This window comes from Larus michahellis, chromosome 2 (assembly GCF_964199755.1).
Source record: "Larus michahellis chromosome 2, bLarMic1.1, whole genome shotgun sequence".
In the NCBI taxonomy this organism is placed as follows: Eukaryota; Metazoa; Chordata; class Aves; order Charadriiformes; family Laridae; genus Larus; species Larus michahellis.
In genome coordinates, this window is record NC_133897.1 from 6,268,589 (window position 1) to 6,285,539 (window position 16,951).

Consider the following 16,951-nt stretch of genomic DNA (forward strand, 5'->3'; position numbering starts at 1 on the left):
GGGCGCGGCGGGAAGCGAAAGGGCGGCGGAGCGGGAAGTTGCCAGAGCGGCGCGGCCATGGACACGGCGCCGGCGGGCCCTGAGCCCGGCCCGGGCCCTGAGTCCGGCCCCGGCCCTTCGCCGCTGCTTGACCTCCACGCCGTGCCCATGGTAGCGCTCAACTACGGCGTGCGGCGCCGCCTCGGCCTCTACCTTAACCCGCGGGCGGCGGCGGCCGCCGACTGGACGGCGCTGGCGGAGGAGCTGGGCTGCGAGTACCTGGAGATCCGGCGGCTGGAGGCGCAGCCCGACCCCACCGCCGCCCTGCTGGAGGAATGGCAGTGCCGCTGCCCCGGCGGAGCCACCGTCGGCCGTCTCCTTGACCTCCTGCGACGCCTGGGCCGCCACGACGTTCTCCTCGACCTGGCCGACAGCGTGGGTGAGGCGCGGCGGAACCCCGCACCCGGGCCCGGCCCGGCTCCCTCAGGGCCCGGCTCCCTCAGGGCCCGGCTCCCTCAGGCCCTTCCCTCAGGGCCCGGCTCCCTCAGGCCATTCCCTCGGGCCCGGTTCCTTCACACCGGGGCGGCCCTTTCCCTCAGGGCCCGGCTCCCTCACGCCCCGGCGGCCCCTTATCCTCCGCGCCCGGCGAGGCCGGAGCAGTGCCCCACGGCCCTCTGCCCGCCTTCGGGGGGGAGCGGGGCTGAGCCGTCCCGCGGTGGGGGGGCCATGGCATGGAGGGGCCGTGCCCTTCGCCTCGGGTTTCTCTCGGGGACGCTGCCGCCCTCTGCGACAGCAGGGACCCCCTGAGCCCGGTGCTTCCCTCACGCCTGGGAGCGGGGTGCTCTTTGTGTTGATCTTTGCTGCTCTGTCCTGGCGGGGTGTGTGTGTGTGATGTTAAGAAAAACCCCCACACAAGCAGGAAAGCCCTTCCCAGGCTGTGGAGTGGCCTCCTTGGAGGCCTGGAAGCCTCACCTGACATAGCTTCCAGGAGAGAAGGGAGAAGAACGCTGTATTTCTGCTAGCCATAAGCCTTGCAAAGTAATCGGGAGTCCTGTCTAATCCCAAACCTACAATAATAAAGTTTCTGTGTGTCACAGGATGCTTTGGGCCAGGTGAGGCCGGAGAGAGCTTGCACCAACACAGGACAGTGTGAAAATTATGACGTGTGGGTCGAATGTGATAGGAGATGCTCACAGGGAGAGATGAGGGATCTGTGGAATGGGATAATGGAAGGGAAAAATAATTAACTGGATAATGGAAGGGAAGAAAATTTCCTTGCAAACTGAAAAAAAAAAATTGAGATAGGTCATTGAGATGTAGGAAGGTCCTAGTGCTGTTTTGATAAGTTGTTCTTGATAGACTCCTTGTATTCTTCACGATCACGGAAATTCAGCGGGAACCCAGCTGTCATCAGAGGGGGAAATGCATTGCCGAAGGATTTACAAAGCCAGAGACTTTGATGAAGTCCTGTGTTGTATAATACAGTTTACTGGGTTAGTGGTGAAGAAATAATAAATCTCATTTCCTGTTACGGAGAAAAGTGAAGATGTAGAAATTCAGCCATGTAGAGAGCCTGACCAAGAAGCGGTGGAGGACTTTCCCATGCTCCTGAGGTTCTTCCTACTCAAGAACACATCCGGAAGACTCGGTTTGAGGAAAGACATAAAATTCAGTGTGTTTTGTGATCCACTGGTTTGAGATTCATAACAAATAGTAGAAGCTTCCAGCTGTGCGAGAGAGCTAGAGCTTTGCACAAACATTGGGCATCACCTTGGTTCTTCTGGCCCTTGAACTCAGGAGCTGGCCCACTGGAAGGGGACACGGTGGACGGTCTTTGTCAGAGCCTGAAAAGACAACGGCAGAATGAGTGGGAGGAACCTGCCCTTCAGGAAAGTCACAAGTTTAGCCCGGCCATGGGTCACACTGATAAGAGGAGACGGATAAATTCATGGAAGAAAGACCCACTGAGGGCTATTCAACACAAAAATCTTGCCTCTGGCTCAGGAAATTCCTTAACTACGAATTAATTGTCCAAAAGATAGATTACAAAAATAGACTGTAGATTATACCTAAAAGATAGATTATTTGAGGAAAATATCACTGTACACTTACTTTATTCTTATGTTCTCCCTTAGGCATCTGTTTTTGACCACTGCTGGAGACAGGATGCTTGGCTAGATGGACCCTCAGCCTGACGCAGCATGGCCATTCCTATCTCTTATTTTTTTTGGCTGAGGACTGCAGCTAGGGCCTGCGCCCTGTTGCTAGTGCTCTGAACTCTTGCACAAGTCTGAGATATTTACACTCGTAAGAGGAAAGGAAATGGATGGTTGTAGGCACTCTTAAGCACAGTGTTCCTGACACCAGGGGCATCACTGCAGTGGCATTCAGCTCAGAATCAGAAAACATCAGTATTGAGGTTTCTGCGGTCTGTGCTTTCATCGCAGGAGGTGCAGATCTGGGGCGCAATTCGGCTGCCCACACAAAGGCATGTCAGGTCATTTGAGAGGCATCGGGATATCCCACATGGCCTCTGCCTCCTGGTGGACACAGGTCATTAGTAGGGCCAGTGTCATACCTGCTGGCCTGTTGCAGATGTCCTGGACACTCTGGGATCGCGCACGTGACACCTGGTGTCTTTGTGTGGGCAAATGAGCCAAGCTCCTTTAGTTCCGCTTTCTCTGTACCGTGGGGCTGTATTCAGCAGCTCCCGCTGTTACACGCTCTGGAGTACAGACACCTCCAGGATGCAGCTTTACCATCCCCACAGATCTGCCCTGTGCGTGATCTTTCTCAGCGGCTTGTTTTGTTGCACAATCATCTTTAGGGATGGGAAGCTCTTTGGTACGTTTGTGCTCTTTCCTGCTGAAACTCAGCGATTCTTTTTTCTTCCCAACTTGTTATAAAAGTGCTGCTTTCCTGCTTGACAGTTACAGGGTCTGTTTTCTCTCTCTCCTCATTGTGATAATCATTTTGCGCTTTTAAGTTTCATGTTTTTATTCTCTCTTTCCAATACCTCAGGCTTTTGTTTAACCGCTGGAGGAACGTAAAGCCTGTGCTGTGTTAGTTAGATGCTGGGTGGAGTGGGACAACTTGGAGGAGTTTCTTGCTACTTCTTTGTGTTAGTTCACATCCATTTTCTTGTACAGTCAGGCAGCGTTTCCAACTGGGGACTGATCCATGCCAAATTAGTGAATGTCTCTCATCCCTTTGGGTTCGCTGGACCTATTGGCACTTCCAGGATGACAGGGCCCCCAGTTTGCACTTGTAATAAAACTGTGAAGGTCCAGTGTTTTGATTTGGGAGCTTTGCCCAGCTCTCAGGTTTATCCTGTAGGGATAAATGGGGTCTGGGATTACAGCATGATGCCATCAGAACTGCGAGCGTAGGCTTGCCTAGGTGAATCAGGAGAACGCTGGTGTTAATGAGCGCGTGTGTCAGCCATGAGTGGTGTGGTCATGAGCTCTGGGCACCCATTGAGACAAACGCAGGTCAGGCCAGCGTGGACACCACTTTTGCAGCTGGGAGAAGCAAGGACAGAGGACATGGACCAAATACACTTAAAATGAACATTTCTGTAGCGAGCACTAGTATTTGTATGCCTGTAAATAGTTGCCTGTTCTTGCCTATTCAGCAATATTTTGTGAACCTGGCTACCTAGGGGATCATGGCACACGTAAGGTGGTGCCTGCATGTCAGTCCTTCCTGTGGAACTTCTGAACCCCTTGGTCCATTTGAAGCAGTTTTGATCATGGTTTCAAAGACACTGACTCACCTGACATGAAATGTGCACATCTTGTGGCAACAGGCAGCTGGCAGAGAGCAGGCACCCGAGTTTGTGCTTTAGTGAGAGAAGACCTGAACCTTCTGGCTGGTAGAGAATGTGGCTGATTCTTCTCTCTGCTGCAGGACTGGGAAGGAGAGAGACAGACTGGGAATGCCTCAGCCTCAGGAAAAGCTTTGATCAGATCTGACACTTTATTAGATTGAGGACAATCCAGTCAGGAGATGCAAAGCTGAAGTGGAAGCAGAGGATGGGGCTTCAGGAGCTGGGCTCATTACTGGTTAGGGCTGGGTTCAACCAGTGCTCCCTGGGGTCCCACCTGCATCCTGCACTTCCAGGAGACCCTTTACTCTGCTGCCGCTGTTGTACCAGCAGTCTGCATGCCAGCCTAACGCTCTGAGTGATGAATACTGTTCCGATTGACACTTGTTTTTTGGGTTTTTTTTTAATCTTAAGCAAAGGAGAAGGTTCTAGGGAGTTTCATCTTTTTGTGAAGTCCTGGTTTCAAATCTCCTTTTACTTTCAAGTTCTTCCGTAATTGCATATCGCAGAGTGTCAGAGGCTGCAGGGTTTCTTGTCACTTCTCCAAAAACTTTACATTTAGATTTATCATTCATTTTTAAACAAAATCTCTTCAGAATAGATCTGTGTCCATCACTGCCCTGTTCGGGAAGTTCACAGCAGCAAACGTGACAGGCCTGCTTGCCCTTCAGTTATCCTAGAGGGGATAACTGCCCGATCTCCGCTAGTTGTTGATGATATAAAGCCTGTTTTGGGAGCTTTATAGATAGAATTTATAGATAGAATTTTACATGCTCCTCCTGTATGTGGGGAGTGGATGTACTCATCACCCACAGGTCGGTCTGACGAAGGCTGGTGATGTGAATCGGCTTGTGTGTGTCTACATTTCTTAGTAAAAGACAATACTAAGACTTCTAATTATTTGATGATTTTAAATACTCCAAAATGCGTAACAATGAGAGCAGACAGTAGAGTTGAGACCTGTTACACACATGGAACATGGTGTTTAGGAGTACTGGGAACTAAGGATAATAGGAGCAGAATGGTTTAAAACAAATAAAAGAAAGTACTTCTTTACCCAGCAAGAATGAGCTTCAGGAATTAATTGCTAGGGGAGGTGGTGGAGGCAGCATCAAGAGCTTCAAAAAGGAGTAAGGGAAATTCCAGGACATCAGGTCCATAAACAGGTACCAAAAATGAGACAGGGGTTTTTTCCCTCTGATATCCCTGATTCATGAAATAGCTATTCCTCTTCTAAAGAACTCAGCAGTGTAAAACCGCCGTCACAGCAGCCTCTCGCCCTGGTTGTGTTTTTGCAGAGGAGGACTGTAGGAAGTACTTGCAGAGGAAGCAGGAGCAGGCTGACCAGCCGCTTCAAGTGCCAGCAGTAGACAGCAGCGTGCCGAAGACGTCAGAACTGATGGGCATCACCACCAGGGACGATCCGTATGGTAAGCACCCGTGGTTACATTGCTGCCGGATACGTCATGTTGGAATTGCCTTCAGCTGTAGCAGATCCCCGTGAGAAGAGCAGAAAACCTGTTTGTTTTCATTACTTGCCCTGAATTTTTGTAGCCTGGGCCAGAATGCTTCAGCTGGTAGTCTGCAGGCACTTTCATTTTTCCTGTTCCTTAGGGCAGAGAGGAAATGCAGCCCCAGGGAACGCCGTACCCAGAAACAGGCTGGCATAGAGCCCGCTGGACACGTGTGGGAGGAGACTTCCCAAAAATGTGTCCCTTAGCACAGCCTGGCACGGAGCAGCAGCTGCTGAAAGCGCAGCGGGTTGGAATCAAGGGGGAAGGATGTCCAAGCAGAGTGCCTTGGCTGCGCGGCCCTCTCTTCGGCAGATTTAACCACCTTGAATAAAAAGGGAGCCAGGTTTGAAGTACGGCTGGGTGTGAAGTGGGGGGAGAGAGGAAACACAGTTGTCTCTGAGTGTGCAGCTGTGGGCTGAGGGAGCGGACAGCCTATAACGTTCTGTGGCAGACAGAGCAGCAGCCGAGGCTGGAGATGTGTCAGCTCACCTCTTCAGCTGCTCCCCTGGCTAGTCCGACGTTGGGTGACCACCTTCGCTGTGCGTGGAGACATCATTAACGCTCCCCAAATATCCATCGACCGAAATGCCGGTGTTTGTACACGGCAGCTTTGCCTGATGTGACCCCCCAAGTTAGCCGTACCCCTAACGCAGTACTCTCAGTTTGACTGACCTGGCAGCCAGTTACCCTTCTGCTCGACTGGATGCGTCTTGCGCTGGATCTGCCTGCTGGGTTGATACTTTTCTCAGCAGCTTTTAGAGCTTGACCTATTTTTTCACTGTGGTAGGCTTTGACTGGCATAAAAACTTGAAAATATAGGTATTGACGTTGATATGAAAAAAAAATAAAAATAACACAGTGGGAAACTATCCAGCAGTATTAAGGCACTTAATTACAAGAGACATTGCTCTTAAAATGTAGCACTTTAATATTTGGATAACTGCTAAATAAACAAGAGCTTCCAGCCATTAACTTCATTGGAAAAGAGCCATTTACGTAGGATATGACTTCAGGTACCCAAATTTGACAGCCATAAAAATTGCAGGTTCCAAATTTCAAGGCCTACCTTGTAGCTCAGTAGACAGCAGATGTCAGGACACTTCTGGATGAAGGGCCTGCAGGAAGGTTTTGGTTGGGAAGTTTGAATCCCTGTGACCCGAACTAGAGAACTGGGAGCCAGAGTCACAATGCTATTTTAGGTGTGTAATTCCCAGAGCGTTGGGGCTCTGAGTTGAATCGTCTGGGATACTTCACTCCCTCCGGCTCTTCCCAGACTGTCTCCCCTCGATTCCCCATGGCTGGATGTTATTGCCCCTGCAGATTTTGCATGTCTGTGTCTCGGTGACCCTTCCCTCCCCCCTGCCAGCAAATGTGGGTTTACGTGAACAGGGTGGACTGTGAAACAGAGTGGTCAAGGCACAGACGTGTGTTACCTCCTGCCAGCCCTGTAATGGACAGGAGTCTGGGCAGGTGAAATGTTAAATTACCTCCACAAGTTTGGCCAGAGCTTGTCTGTCAAAGCTCCTACTTCTGAGTGAAAGTCTGTGGGAGCTAGTGAAAGTTCACTACAGGAGTTCATTTGTAGCAGAAGTTGACAGCTAAATTTTTAATGGTTTCAGGGAACGGAACAGAGATGTTTGATGCCTTCATCTGCTACTGTCAGAAAGACCTTCAGTTTGTCCAGGAGATGATCAGGGAGCTGGAGCAAACGGAGTTCAAGCTGAAGCTCTGTGTGTTTGATCGGGATGTCTTGCCAGGGACGTGTGTGTGGTCCATCAGCGGAGAGCTTATAGAGAGGAGGTAAGTGAACCGTGGCTCTTTGGGACAGCTGAGTGTAATGGAACATTACGTTCATTTCACCATGGTGGCTGCAGCGTGGTGCCAGAGAAGCAGTAAAAATCCAGAAGGATGTCTTTATGGGATTTGTTTTATGCTCTTGGCTCAAGAAGGAAGACTCGAGCATTCCCAAACGTGTTGCTTCAATGTGTTCACAAGGAAGATGCCACTACAGTGATGCTGCTTGCATTTGATGCCTTTCCTTTGGCTGGAATATCCTGCAGTGGCATCCTTGGAGGTGATGTGGAAATGAACACAGCTCGAGGCCGAGTTAGCTCCACCACAGGGTTTGGAGTTGGAGGGGACAGCACTGGTGTTGGGTCTGGCACTGACTTCAAGGATCCTTCAAACCTTTGTGGGACTCAGGTGCTGGGTGACATAAAAGCAACTCCCCAGATAGAGACTGACCTAGAGGAAGTGCTTCTGGCGTGGAGAGGGGAAGTACTGGCCCTGGCAATTTGCTCTCACAATCCTGCCAAATGAGGCTCTGTGAAAAATCCCAGGGCAGATGTTTGGGTTTTAAACATCAGCCTTTCCGAGGGAGGGAGCTTGGTGTTAACAGACGCCCTCGTAAGGCCTCACCATCCCGGCCCTTGTACAGCGTCCCCTTCCATAAAGAGCCTAAAATACAGCTTACAGCCAGGCACCTCAACTGAGTGTACGCAACACATTGCAGAATCAAGCTCAAAATTATGAAACCGGGTGAATTCACAGTAACTGGAGTACAATAAAGCTCTGTCCAGTTCACTCTAATATTAAGAAGTTCCTGTTATGCTCGGTCAGTAAAGGCAGCCTGTAAGCAGATAATTACGATGGCATTGTTTGTAATGCATAGACAGAGGATCAAAGATTGCACAGATAATCCGGACTTCTCTATTTCCTCATTTTTTGGTGTATGAGTGTGTATTGGTAATGAGGTTTTTGTGTGTAATGTAGCTCTCTGTCTGTCAGTAGTCCTTCCGCAGTAGTTAGTTGCTGCTGGAACACAGCTGGCGGGTTCATTTCTGCACCAGAGCAACTCAGAGGAATACGTGCTTCTACCACTGGGAATGAGAAGCATCTCTGTTGACTTTTTTTTTTTTTTTTCCCTCCCCTGACTGCTTCATCTTCAGGTGTCGGAGGATGGTGGTCGTCATTTCAGATGATTACCTGGAAAGTGATGAGTGTGATTTTCAGACCAAATTTGCTCTTAGTCTTTCCCCAGGTAAGACCGCACAAACGTCCTATTTAAAATTGCATATCAACATGATAATTTTTATTACAGTAACACCTCCAGCTGAGATCAGTGCACTGCAGAAATGCAGAATGAGGGGTAGTCTCAGATGTGTTTAAACATATTAGATAAATATGGCTGAGAAAGGAGAAAATAAATAACAGAGGCAGTAGCTTGGTCGCAGACCTGGGTTCTCACCGCTGACCTACGTTTCCCGTGTGTGAAAGTCCACCCAGGCACAGGGCTTGCCCTGGGTGTAATGCCCTTCACTGAGCAAACAGATTTATCGCTATTAGAAGCGGCCATTAAAAGTAACAGTGGCTTTGTAATTTCGTTGTGCAGGCAGGGACCTGGACTTGGTTCCTCACCCTGCTGCTGACCTTCTGCGCAGCCGCGAGCGAGAAGCTGAGCTGTCCGTGCTTCAGTGCTCCGGCTGTCAAGTGGGCTAACGCTGCCCGCTTCAGAGACGGTGCGGCTGCGTGCCAGGCTTGGGAGAGGGAAAAGGTTTATAATAAATTCAGGGTGTGAGTAAACGCTAGGAATCAGGGAGCAGGTAATGAACGTGCAGCTTTTTGCAGAGATCCGGGAGTATTACGGATAGGTAAGCAAAATACGGAATGACCGTTCGACTTGGATTGGAAAAATCTGTTACATGTTTTGTTCTGAATTGAAAAGCCATCGATTTACTTCTGTCCAGCCTGTTCAGATTGCTTTTCTCTAACCAGTAGTTATCCTACAGCACAGCCTAATACTATGGAGGATATGTAATATTAGTAGGAGTGTCTGCACTTGCAGAAAAATCTCTTTTCTAGATGACGGGTCTTTTCTAGATGCAGAAAAGTCTCTTTTCGAGATGAGGTATTTGACATGGTTTTCTAAGGGACATGCCAGAGGTTAAACTGGAAGCCAGTGGCAGAGTTAGGAGTTAGCTCCGTCATCCTTGACACAAAAATTTCATACGATGCCATAAATCACTGAACACCCCCAGCATGTTGCATCAGCCCCCCGTCATCCAGATTTGTAGCAAAGTCCTTTTAGGTCTTCCCCATTTTTTTAGTTGGCATCATGCCTTTCATTAGAACAACAGGAAAAGAAAAGCCCATCTCTAATGACCTGAGCTCTACCAGTAAAAACACACGTTTAAGTACAGGCTTACAAAAATCAGAGTTATGTGCTTGCGTGGGGTAACGTAACACACAGAAGGGTTTGGTGGCAAGTTCTGGGGGGTCCACAGATTACTTAAGCATCTGCTACAATTATGGAATCCTGGTTTCTTGCTTCATCCAGGTCTCGGCGTCATTACTTGCGCTGGGCAGCACAGTTTAGGTGGTAGCGGGTGTCCCTGTGGAGAATTATAAGGGGAGAGATTCCTTTTTAGAGGAGCTGCTCCTTCAAGCAGTAGCAGTGCTAGGGAGAGCTGCCTCATCCTGCGCACGCCTCAGCAAAGCAGTTCATGTTAGCGGAGTGATTCCTCGCAGCCCCTTGTAATCGGTGCAAAATCAGCAGCAAACCTGGGTCTTGATGTGTGTGCTGCTGTGGGGAGCAAATGGATGTGGGATGACTCTGGCTCTGTGTAATCCTCTGCCCCTGTGACCTGTCTTCCAGGTGCTCGTCTCAAACGGCTGATTCCAGTCAAGTGCAAAACCATGAAGAACGAGTTTCCCAGTATCTTACGGTTCATTACAATTTGCGATTACACCAATCCTTGCACCAAAAAATGGTTCTGGACGAGACTTGCAAAATCCCTCATGCTGCCGTGATGCAAAGTCATGAGAGCTAGGTGCTTTTTTGTGATCTTTCCTGGCCGTGCCTTTGGACCGTGGTGTCGTTCACGCAGGGTCTTTTACCACTTCAGAACCTGGATCCTTGCAATCCGTGTTTGGAGCCTGCAACCAGAAGCAAAGAATGTTCTCTAGCACTTTTTTATAACTCGGAAGGGGAAATAAAGCAACCGCATGGGTGTTCCTGTTTAAGTTAATCCTGGATGCAACAGCATCCAGCATTTTGTGTAGTAAGCACTGCCACTGAAAATACAGAAAATACACATTTAAAGATGGAGTGTCTAATAAAAGAAGGCTCTGTTGTAAGCATTTAATAAGATCTCAGAGCCTCAAAATGCAGGCTTTCTTAAACAAATATTTCATAATCATTTTAAAAGCTGTTTAATGGCTATAGTAACGTCTAAGTTGGTGGTGTGGGTTTTTTTGGTTGGTGTGTTTTTTTGTTTTTTTTTTTAATTCCAGTGAAATCGCATGGCTGCCTGGTGATCGGCAGGAACCGAGGTTTCAGACCCTGTTGTCTGCTTTGTGAACGGTTGGTGCCGTGAGAATGACTGATTTCGGCAGCCCTGTCCCTGCTGGGGACACTGTCCCCTGCCCCGTGCTGCAGCCCGGCTGTTGGGCAGCCCGGGGGAATGCCTGTGGGCTCTCCCCAGCCCACGCTTGTTCTCCTTCGGTCTTTGTTTTGAGAAAAGCGGAAGTATATTTTAATTGTTAAAGCCCTGCAAAGAAGTGAACAGTTCTTCCATTATTCTTAGCAATATCTGCAAAATTAAGAGTAATTATCCTTGTAATTATAACTAATGCAGAATTATTGACCTTGGTTTATTTGGCGAATGTTTTCTTCCTCAATATCACAATATTCCTGTCCTGTGTTTATTTACAGGGTAAATCCCTTGTCACTATTATTTTTGAGGCACTCCCTCAGATTTGCTCTAAGTGGTTATTTTTTGCTTGTTGAAAGCAAGAAGTGCAAGGAAACACACGCTCTGGTACCACGTTGGTCTCTGTTCAGGTCACATTTGCTGAAGTCATCTTATAGGAGCCTTTTATAGTCCCAGATCTTATTAGGTGTTTACAATAGTGCCTTTCTTTAGTAGAAATCCAGTCTTAAAATACGTCTTTTCAGTGAAAGTCCTTACTACACAAAGTGCGGGATGCTGTTGCTCATTGACTTGACCAGTAATAGGGTGAGCACCTAAGTGGGTCCAGATCTTAAATTGTTTCAACTTTAAGAGACTTCCAAAACACATCAGCTTTTAGGATGTTGAATAAAGACTGTATTTAACTGTCAATTGGGCTGTTAAAAATATAAAAGCTAATGTTATTTCAACAGGAAAGAGCGTATTTTAATTAACCACCACAATCATTCGCGTATTTCTGTGACTAACGCGGATAGTTCTCTGCTCAGCCTTGAACTCTGCCGAGCGAGTAGTGGGTCTGCTCAGCTCTCAGTGCTTGGGGTGGGAGGCAAGGGTTCTGCCCAAAGTAGCATTTTAAAGCGACCCGTTGGTATATTAAACAGATTTACAGTAAATATTTACTTTTTAAATTGGTAAGAGAGGAATCCTGTTGATGTATCTGCAGTTGCTTGAACTCTACCACTTTGTTCATTACTTCAGCCACTGACTCATGTTGATTTTACGGCTCAATGTTTTACTCATTTACATTTTTAAGGTTGCATCTGCATGTGGTTTTCTTTTCTTTTTTAGTGAAGGATTTGTTTTAAAGCGTTACCAGGGCTGAGGCGCAGACGGAAACGTGTGCTCCTGCCTTTCCCTCGCCCACCCTGTCAATGAACGGTGCCTTACCAGAGGGTGCTGCGAACTCCTGTCCACGCGCTGGTTCCACCCGGCTAAGAGCGGCCAAGCCCTTGACTTGAACACGGTGAAGCTGGTTCATGCACCTCATGTTAGCATCAGGGGCCGTTTTCGGATAGGCCCCGCGAGCTGGGTGTTTTTCTGTCACTCCTACCAATATAATTGCTGCCAAAGTGACAATGGCACCTCTCTGTCTTGCCAGAACAAGTGAGAAGTTTGTGGGCATGGGAGCAGAAAAGCTGATGAGGGGTTTCTAAATAGCGCAGCTTCATGTCCTGTTGCCCTCAGGCCTCTCCTGCAGAAGTGGAGACAGCGGCTTGCCTCGGGGCTTCTGCATAATCGTTAAATGTTAATTATAGAAGAGTTTCTGGAAGCCGCTTGATCCCCAGGCGCTGCTCGGGCTCCGTGAATTCTCCTACTCTGGAGTGTCTGTAAACATTAATTATGGGTCATTACTCGCAGGACCAAACCAGATTCCTCCTGTTTTGGGGAGCTGGAAGGGCTCCGGTGACTAACGAGGGGAGCGGCGGCGGAGGCGGCTGCGCTGCAGACACTAGAGGGAGGCAATGGACCGCCGTCACGGCCGCGTCCGGCAGGGACAGGAGAGGAGCGGGTTCTCTTTCTCTGCCCCTTCCACCTTCTTCTGTGGAGGCGATACCAAAAATAGTTGAGAATTTTGGCAGATGAAGCCTCTTGCAGCACCTTCTGAGCGAGTCCTGACAGGTGGTTTGGGACTTTGGGTGTTACAAATGAGGGAAAAAGAAAAAAAATAGCAGCAAAAATAATACTGTTGGTAGCAGATGACCTGGTGGTCGCCAAGCAGGGAAAGTGCTGCTTCTACAAGGGGAAGCAAAAACAAGAGCTGAATTTCTAAACCTCCTGACTTCCAGTAGATAAATCCGATATTCCAAATAATTGTGAAAAAAATTGCTCAGTGTTGCTTCGGGATGTTGTCATCACCCAGCTCTGTGCCGTCGAGTGTTACTGTTGTCGTACTGTTGCTTTATTGCAAACAGTTACAATTGTCTTGAAGGCTAAAATAATTATTTTGGGGTAAAGGGAGGTAACAGCCCTAAAATGTCAAGTACGTGCTTTAAATATGTATCCTTTTCTGTGTAAAAAACCAGTTCGTGCCCTTCGGACGTTTTCACATCTGCCTTGTCACAGTGACTTTATGAATTGTGACGTCTATGAACGATACAAAATCTAGTTACGGTAAACACATTTCAGTGGCAACTGTGGTTCTCCTCCCCTCTTTCACACTCAGTGGAAGGTCAAAATTTTGAACACCTTTAAAAAAGGGATTTAAAAAATTGTGATGTTATACTTTTTTCCCCATTTTGTTTCTTTCCCTCATTGAAATTGTCGTAGTTGAATCTGTTAGTACCAAATCATTTATTTTTATATAGATACATATATATTTATACTACTTTCTATCCTGATACAAATCTTCGTAAAAATGTACGTGTTTTATAGCCGTTCTGAAAATAGTCAACGATTCTGTGGATTTTTCCTCCTCAAAAAACCAGACTTTTGCTACTTGTGGAAACATTTTTAAAATAAAGAATTTAAACCCAGCAGGCTGAATCTTCTTCTTGGGCATCAGAGAAGAAACACTTGGTCTGAAAATGAAGCGTTAGTGAAGGCTAGTGCTTTTTTGTTTTTCTGTTTTGCCTAAACAGCTTCTTCAGGAGGTTTCTGGCCGTGCCTGGAAGAGCGAGAGGTAGAGTTGTGTCACGTCAGGAGGAAAATTATGAAGGAATTGCATTTCCTCTCCAGGTCTCAGTTTTGGCTTTTTGGCCCATGCCTTGCTTCAGCCCTGGTACCCAGCAGGCGGGGGGGAGCAAGGCAGGACTCCTGCTGCCCACCCCCAGGGGTGCTGGGCCGTTCGCTCCTGCTCCGCATCCTTCCCAGAGGCCCCGGCAGAGGATAGACTGCAGGGCAGCGATCTGGAGGATTTTGCCAGCTTTATTTCCTTTGGCTCGGAGTCAACCCAAGGCAGGGAATAATTTACAAACCCAGCAGCTGCCGGGCCAAGGCCCTGCTACAGGAAAAGACGAAGGATCACTGAATCAGGGAAGCGTTGGTTGGAAGGAATTTCTGGAGGTCAAGGACGAGCTGCGCTTCGCAGCAAGAGGGGCTCTACACTGAGCCGCTTGCAGGACGATACTCGCTATAAAGCAGATGAAGTAATGTCTTTGCTATGGCTACTATGAGTGAACATATGGACAGTGATATGGAAACCATCCCTGAATGGATTATTCTAGATAGAAGTCACTGGGAAGAGCAGCCTGCCAGGAGAGTCCCATGCCCAGAAGTGCTGGCATCCCATCCCTTTCAGCGCAGCCTCACACCACTCGCCTGTTTGGATGCTTTTGAGCAGTTAGTGCTTTTTGCCTGTATTTGGCAGTAGCTCAGACTCACGTGGGGCCGGGGGGTCTGGCTGCGGTAGCTCTTTCTGTTACTCCTTTTGTGCCAGAAGAAATATTCACAGGATCACAGAATGGTTCGGGTTAGAAGGAACCTTAAAGATCACCTAGTTCCAACCCCCTGCCATGGGCAGGGACACCTCCCACTAGACCAGGCTGCTCCAAGCCCCATCCAGCCTGGCCTTGAACACCTCCAAGGACGGGGCAGCCACAACTTCCCTGGGCAACCTGGGCCAGTGTCTCACTGCCCTCATCGTTAAGGAATTTCTTTCTGATATCCAATCTAAATCTACTGTCTTTCAGTTTAAGGCTGTTACCCCCTGTCCTGTCATTCCACTCCCTGATAAAGAGTCCCTCCCCATCCTTCCTGTAGCCCCCTTTAGGTACTGGAAGGGGCTATAAGGTCTCCCTGGAGCCTTCTCTTCTCCAGGCTGAACAACCCCAACTCTCTCAGCCTGTCCTCACAGCAGAGGTGCTCCAGCCCTCTGAGCATCCTCGTGGCCCTCCGCTGGACCCGTTCCAACAGGTCCATGTCCTTCTTGTGCTGAGGACTCCAGAGCTGGACGCAGTACTCCAGGTGGGGTCTCACCAGAGCAGAGCAGAGGGGCAGAATCCCCTCCCTCGCCCTGCTGGACACGCTTCTTTTGATGCAGCCCAGGATGCGGTTGGCTTTCTGGGCTGCAAGCGCACATTGCCTGCTCATGTTGAGCTTCTCGTCCACCAGCACCCCCAAGTCCTTCTCCTCAGGGCTGCTCTCAAGCCATTCTCTGCCCAACCTGTATTTGTGCCTGGGACTGCCCTGACCCAGGTGCAGGAGCTTGCACTTGGCCTGGTTGAACTTCATGAGGTTTGCAGTCCTCTGTTTCACTTTGATGCAGGAAGGTTGGACAGCATTTACCCGGTGAAACTCAGTAACCGCTGCAGAATGTCCTGAGCTTCGGAGATGGAAGGTGAGAGATGAAGTATTGCCCCTTGACAGATCAAATTCTGTTCTTCGTTATGCTGACATGAAAGGAGTTGCTTTATCACAATCACCGCTTGGTCCAGAGGGCACATTTACTGGAAGAAAATTAGCATAGGGAATAAAATGTAATTACGCATAAAAAATGGCTGGGAAAATGTTGTTTGAGCATCTTGGAAATATAGTTTAATAAGGCAATAAAAAGAAACAAAAACCACAAGGTTGACATTACTGGAAAGCACGCTAATAGAGCTTATTAAAAAGCACCTCTGTCAGAACTATTGAGGTTTCACCGGACAATTAGACATGCGCTGTGTACAAATGTTTCTCTAAAGGTAATTTTCTCTAGGTGCTGGAACTATTTTTGGTTCAGCTGATCTCCACCAGGATTTTGAGATGACTTTGAACCTGATGCAACTTCTCCATAAGCACTATAAAGCCTGGCCCCAAAAACTTGTTTATTTTGTAGTAAAATCTGCAGTTGGGAGAATCCATGTTGTTGTATCCACTCTGGAGCTGTGCTGCTCTGCAAAGCTTTAATTAACTGCAGGTGTATTTAAGTGTTAAGCTGTTACGAAGTCTGACTGACGAACAATGCATTTTCTGTTCCTGCAGCAGAGCCTGGCTTAGCGACGCGCTTTTCCCTCCTCCCGTTTCGCTGCCAAAGCCGCTCGTGCCCACCGGACAGCGGTTTATTCCATCTCAGCTGGGTAAGATGGTTTCCACCACGGCACGTCGTGGTGCTCCAGCAGCTGCGTGGGATGCCTCCCTTCACTCCAGAGTGTCAATGTTTCACCTGGAGTTTCCCCTGGCTGGCAGCCGCCGGAGGGGCTTCGATTCCAGTTTCCCCAGTTCCTAGGCTTGCTTAGCGTGGGTTTTGGTGGGGCTGGACTGGAAGGAGGGAATGAACTCAATCTGCATTGGCCACAAAACACTTAACTACGCCGCTTTACAAAAAGGTCCTTGGAACTTTTTTCCCCCCTCCTGTTCCTTCCCGCTGCTGTGGAGAGCGGGGACAGCCGTGCGCGGTGGCTGGGGCTGAGCCTGAGGACAGCACGGTTGCTCCGTGCTGCGCTTTCAAGCCTCCCCTTCCCAGCAAACGCGGACCCCCCCTGGGTGAGGAGGCAGGTGGCAGATGGCTGGAAGCAGAGAGGCGCGGGGAGGAACGTGCCAGGGTTTCCTTGATATCCAAGAATCCAGACTTTCCCCGGACTGGACAGATTTCCTACAGCACTCAGCCCTACCATGCATTCATGCGGGCAAAGGGCAAAGTAGCGGTGCCAGGCTGGGTGCCAGTCTGCGGGGGAAAGGATCCGCAGGTCCTGCTGGCTCGTGAGGTGGGCGGCTGCTGGTTTCACCTGCGCCGAGGGAGCAGGAGGGCTCTGCAGCGGAGGCGGTGCAGGAGCAGGAGGAGAACCCTCGCTTTAAGCCCAGTGAGAACACACAGGCTCAACGCTACGAATTGCGTCTGGTTTGTTGATGAAATCAAAGTCACACGGCATTAAAATGGGTCTTTATCCACCGTTTGGGATGGTAGTTAGGAAAAGGATGGGCTCACAGGAAATATGTTGAGGCACATGTGGGGGTTATGATGA

General features: G+C 48.9%; 1 protein-coding gene across 1 annotated transcript; it reads left to right on the plus strand.

The window, feature by feature from the left end:
• Positions 1-10: 10 nt before the first annotated feature.
• Positions 11-13,544, plus strand: MYD88 (MYD88 innate immune signal transduction adaptor). The gene is made up of 6 exons (XM_074574017.1): positions 11-418; positions 5,104-5,235; positions 6,939-7,119; positions 8,268-8,359; positions 9,974-10,148; positions 11,859-13,544. Exons 1-5 carry the CDS (start codon positions 58-60, stop codon positions 10,126-10,128), a joined length of 921 nt encoding a protein of 306 aa, XP_074430118.1. The 5' UTR covers positions 11-57; the 3' UTR covers positions 10,129-10,148; positions 11,859-13,544.
• The last annotated feature ends 3,407 nt before the right edge of the window (positions 13,545-16,951 follow it).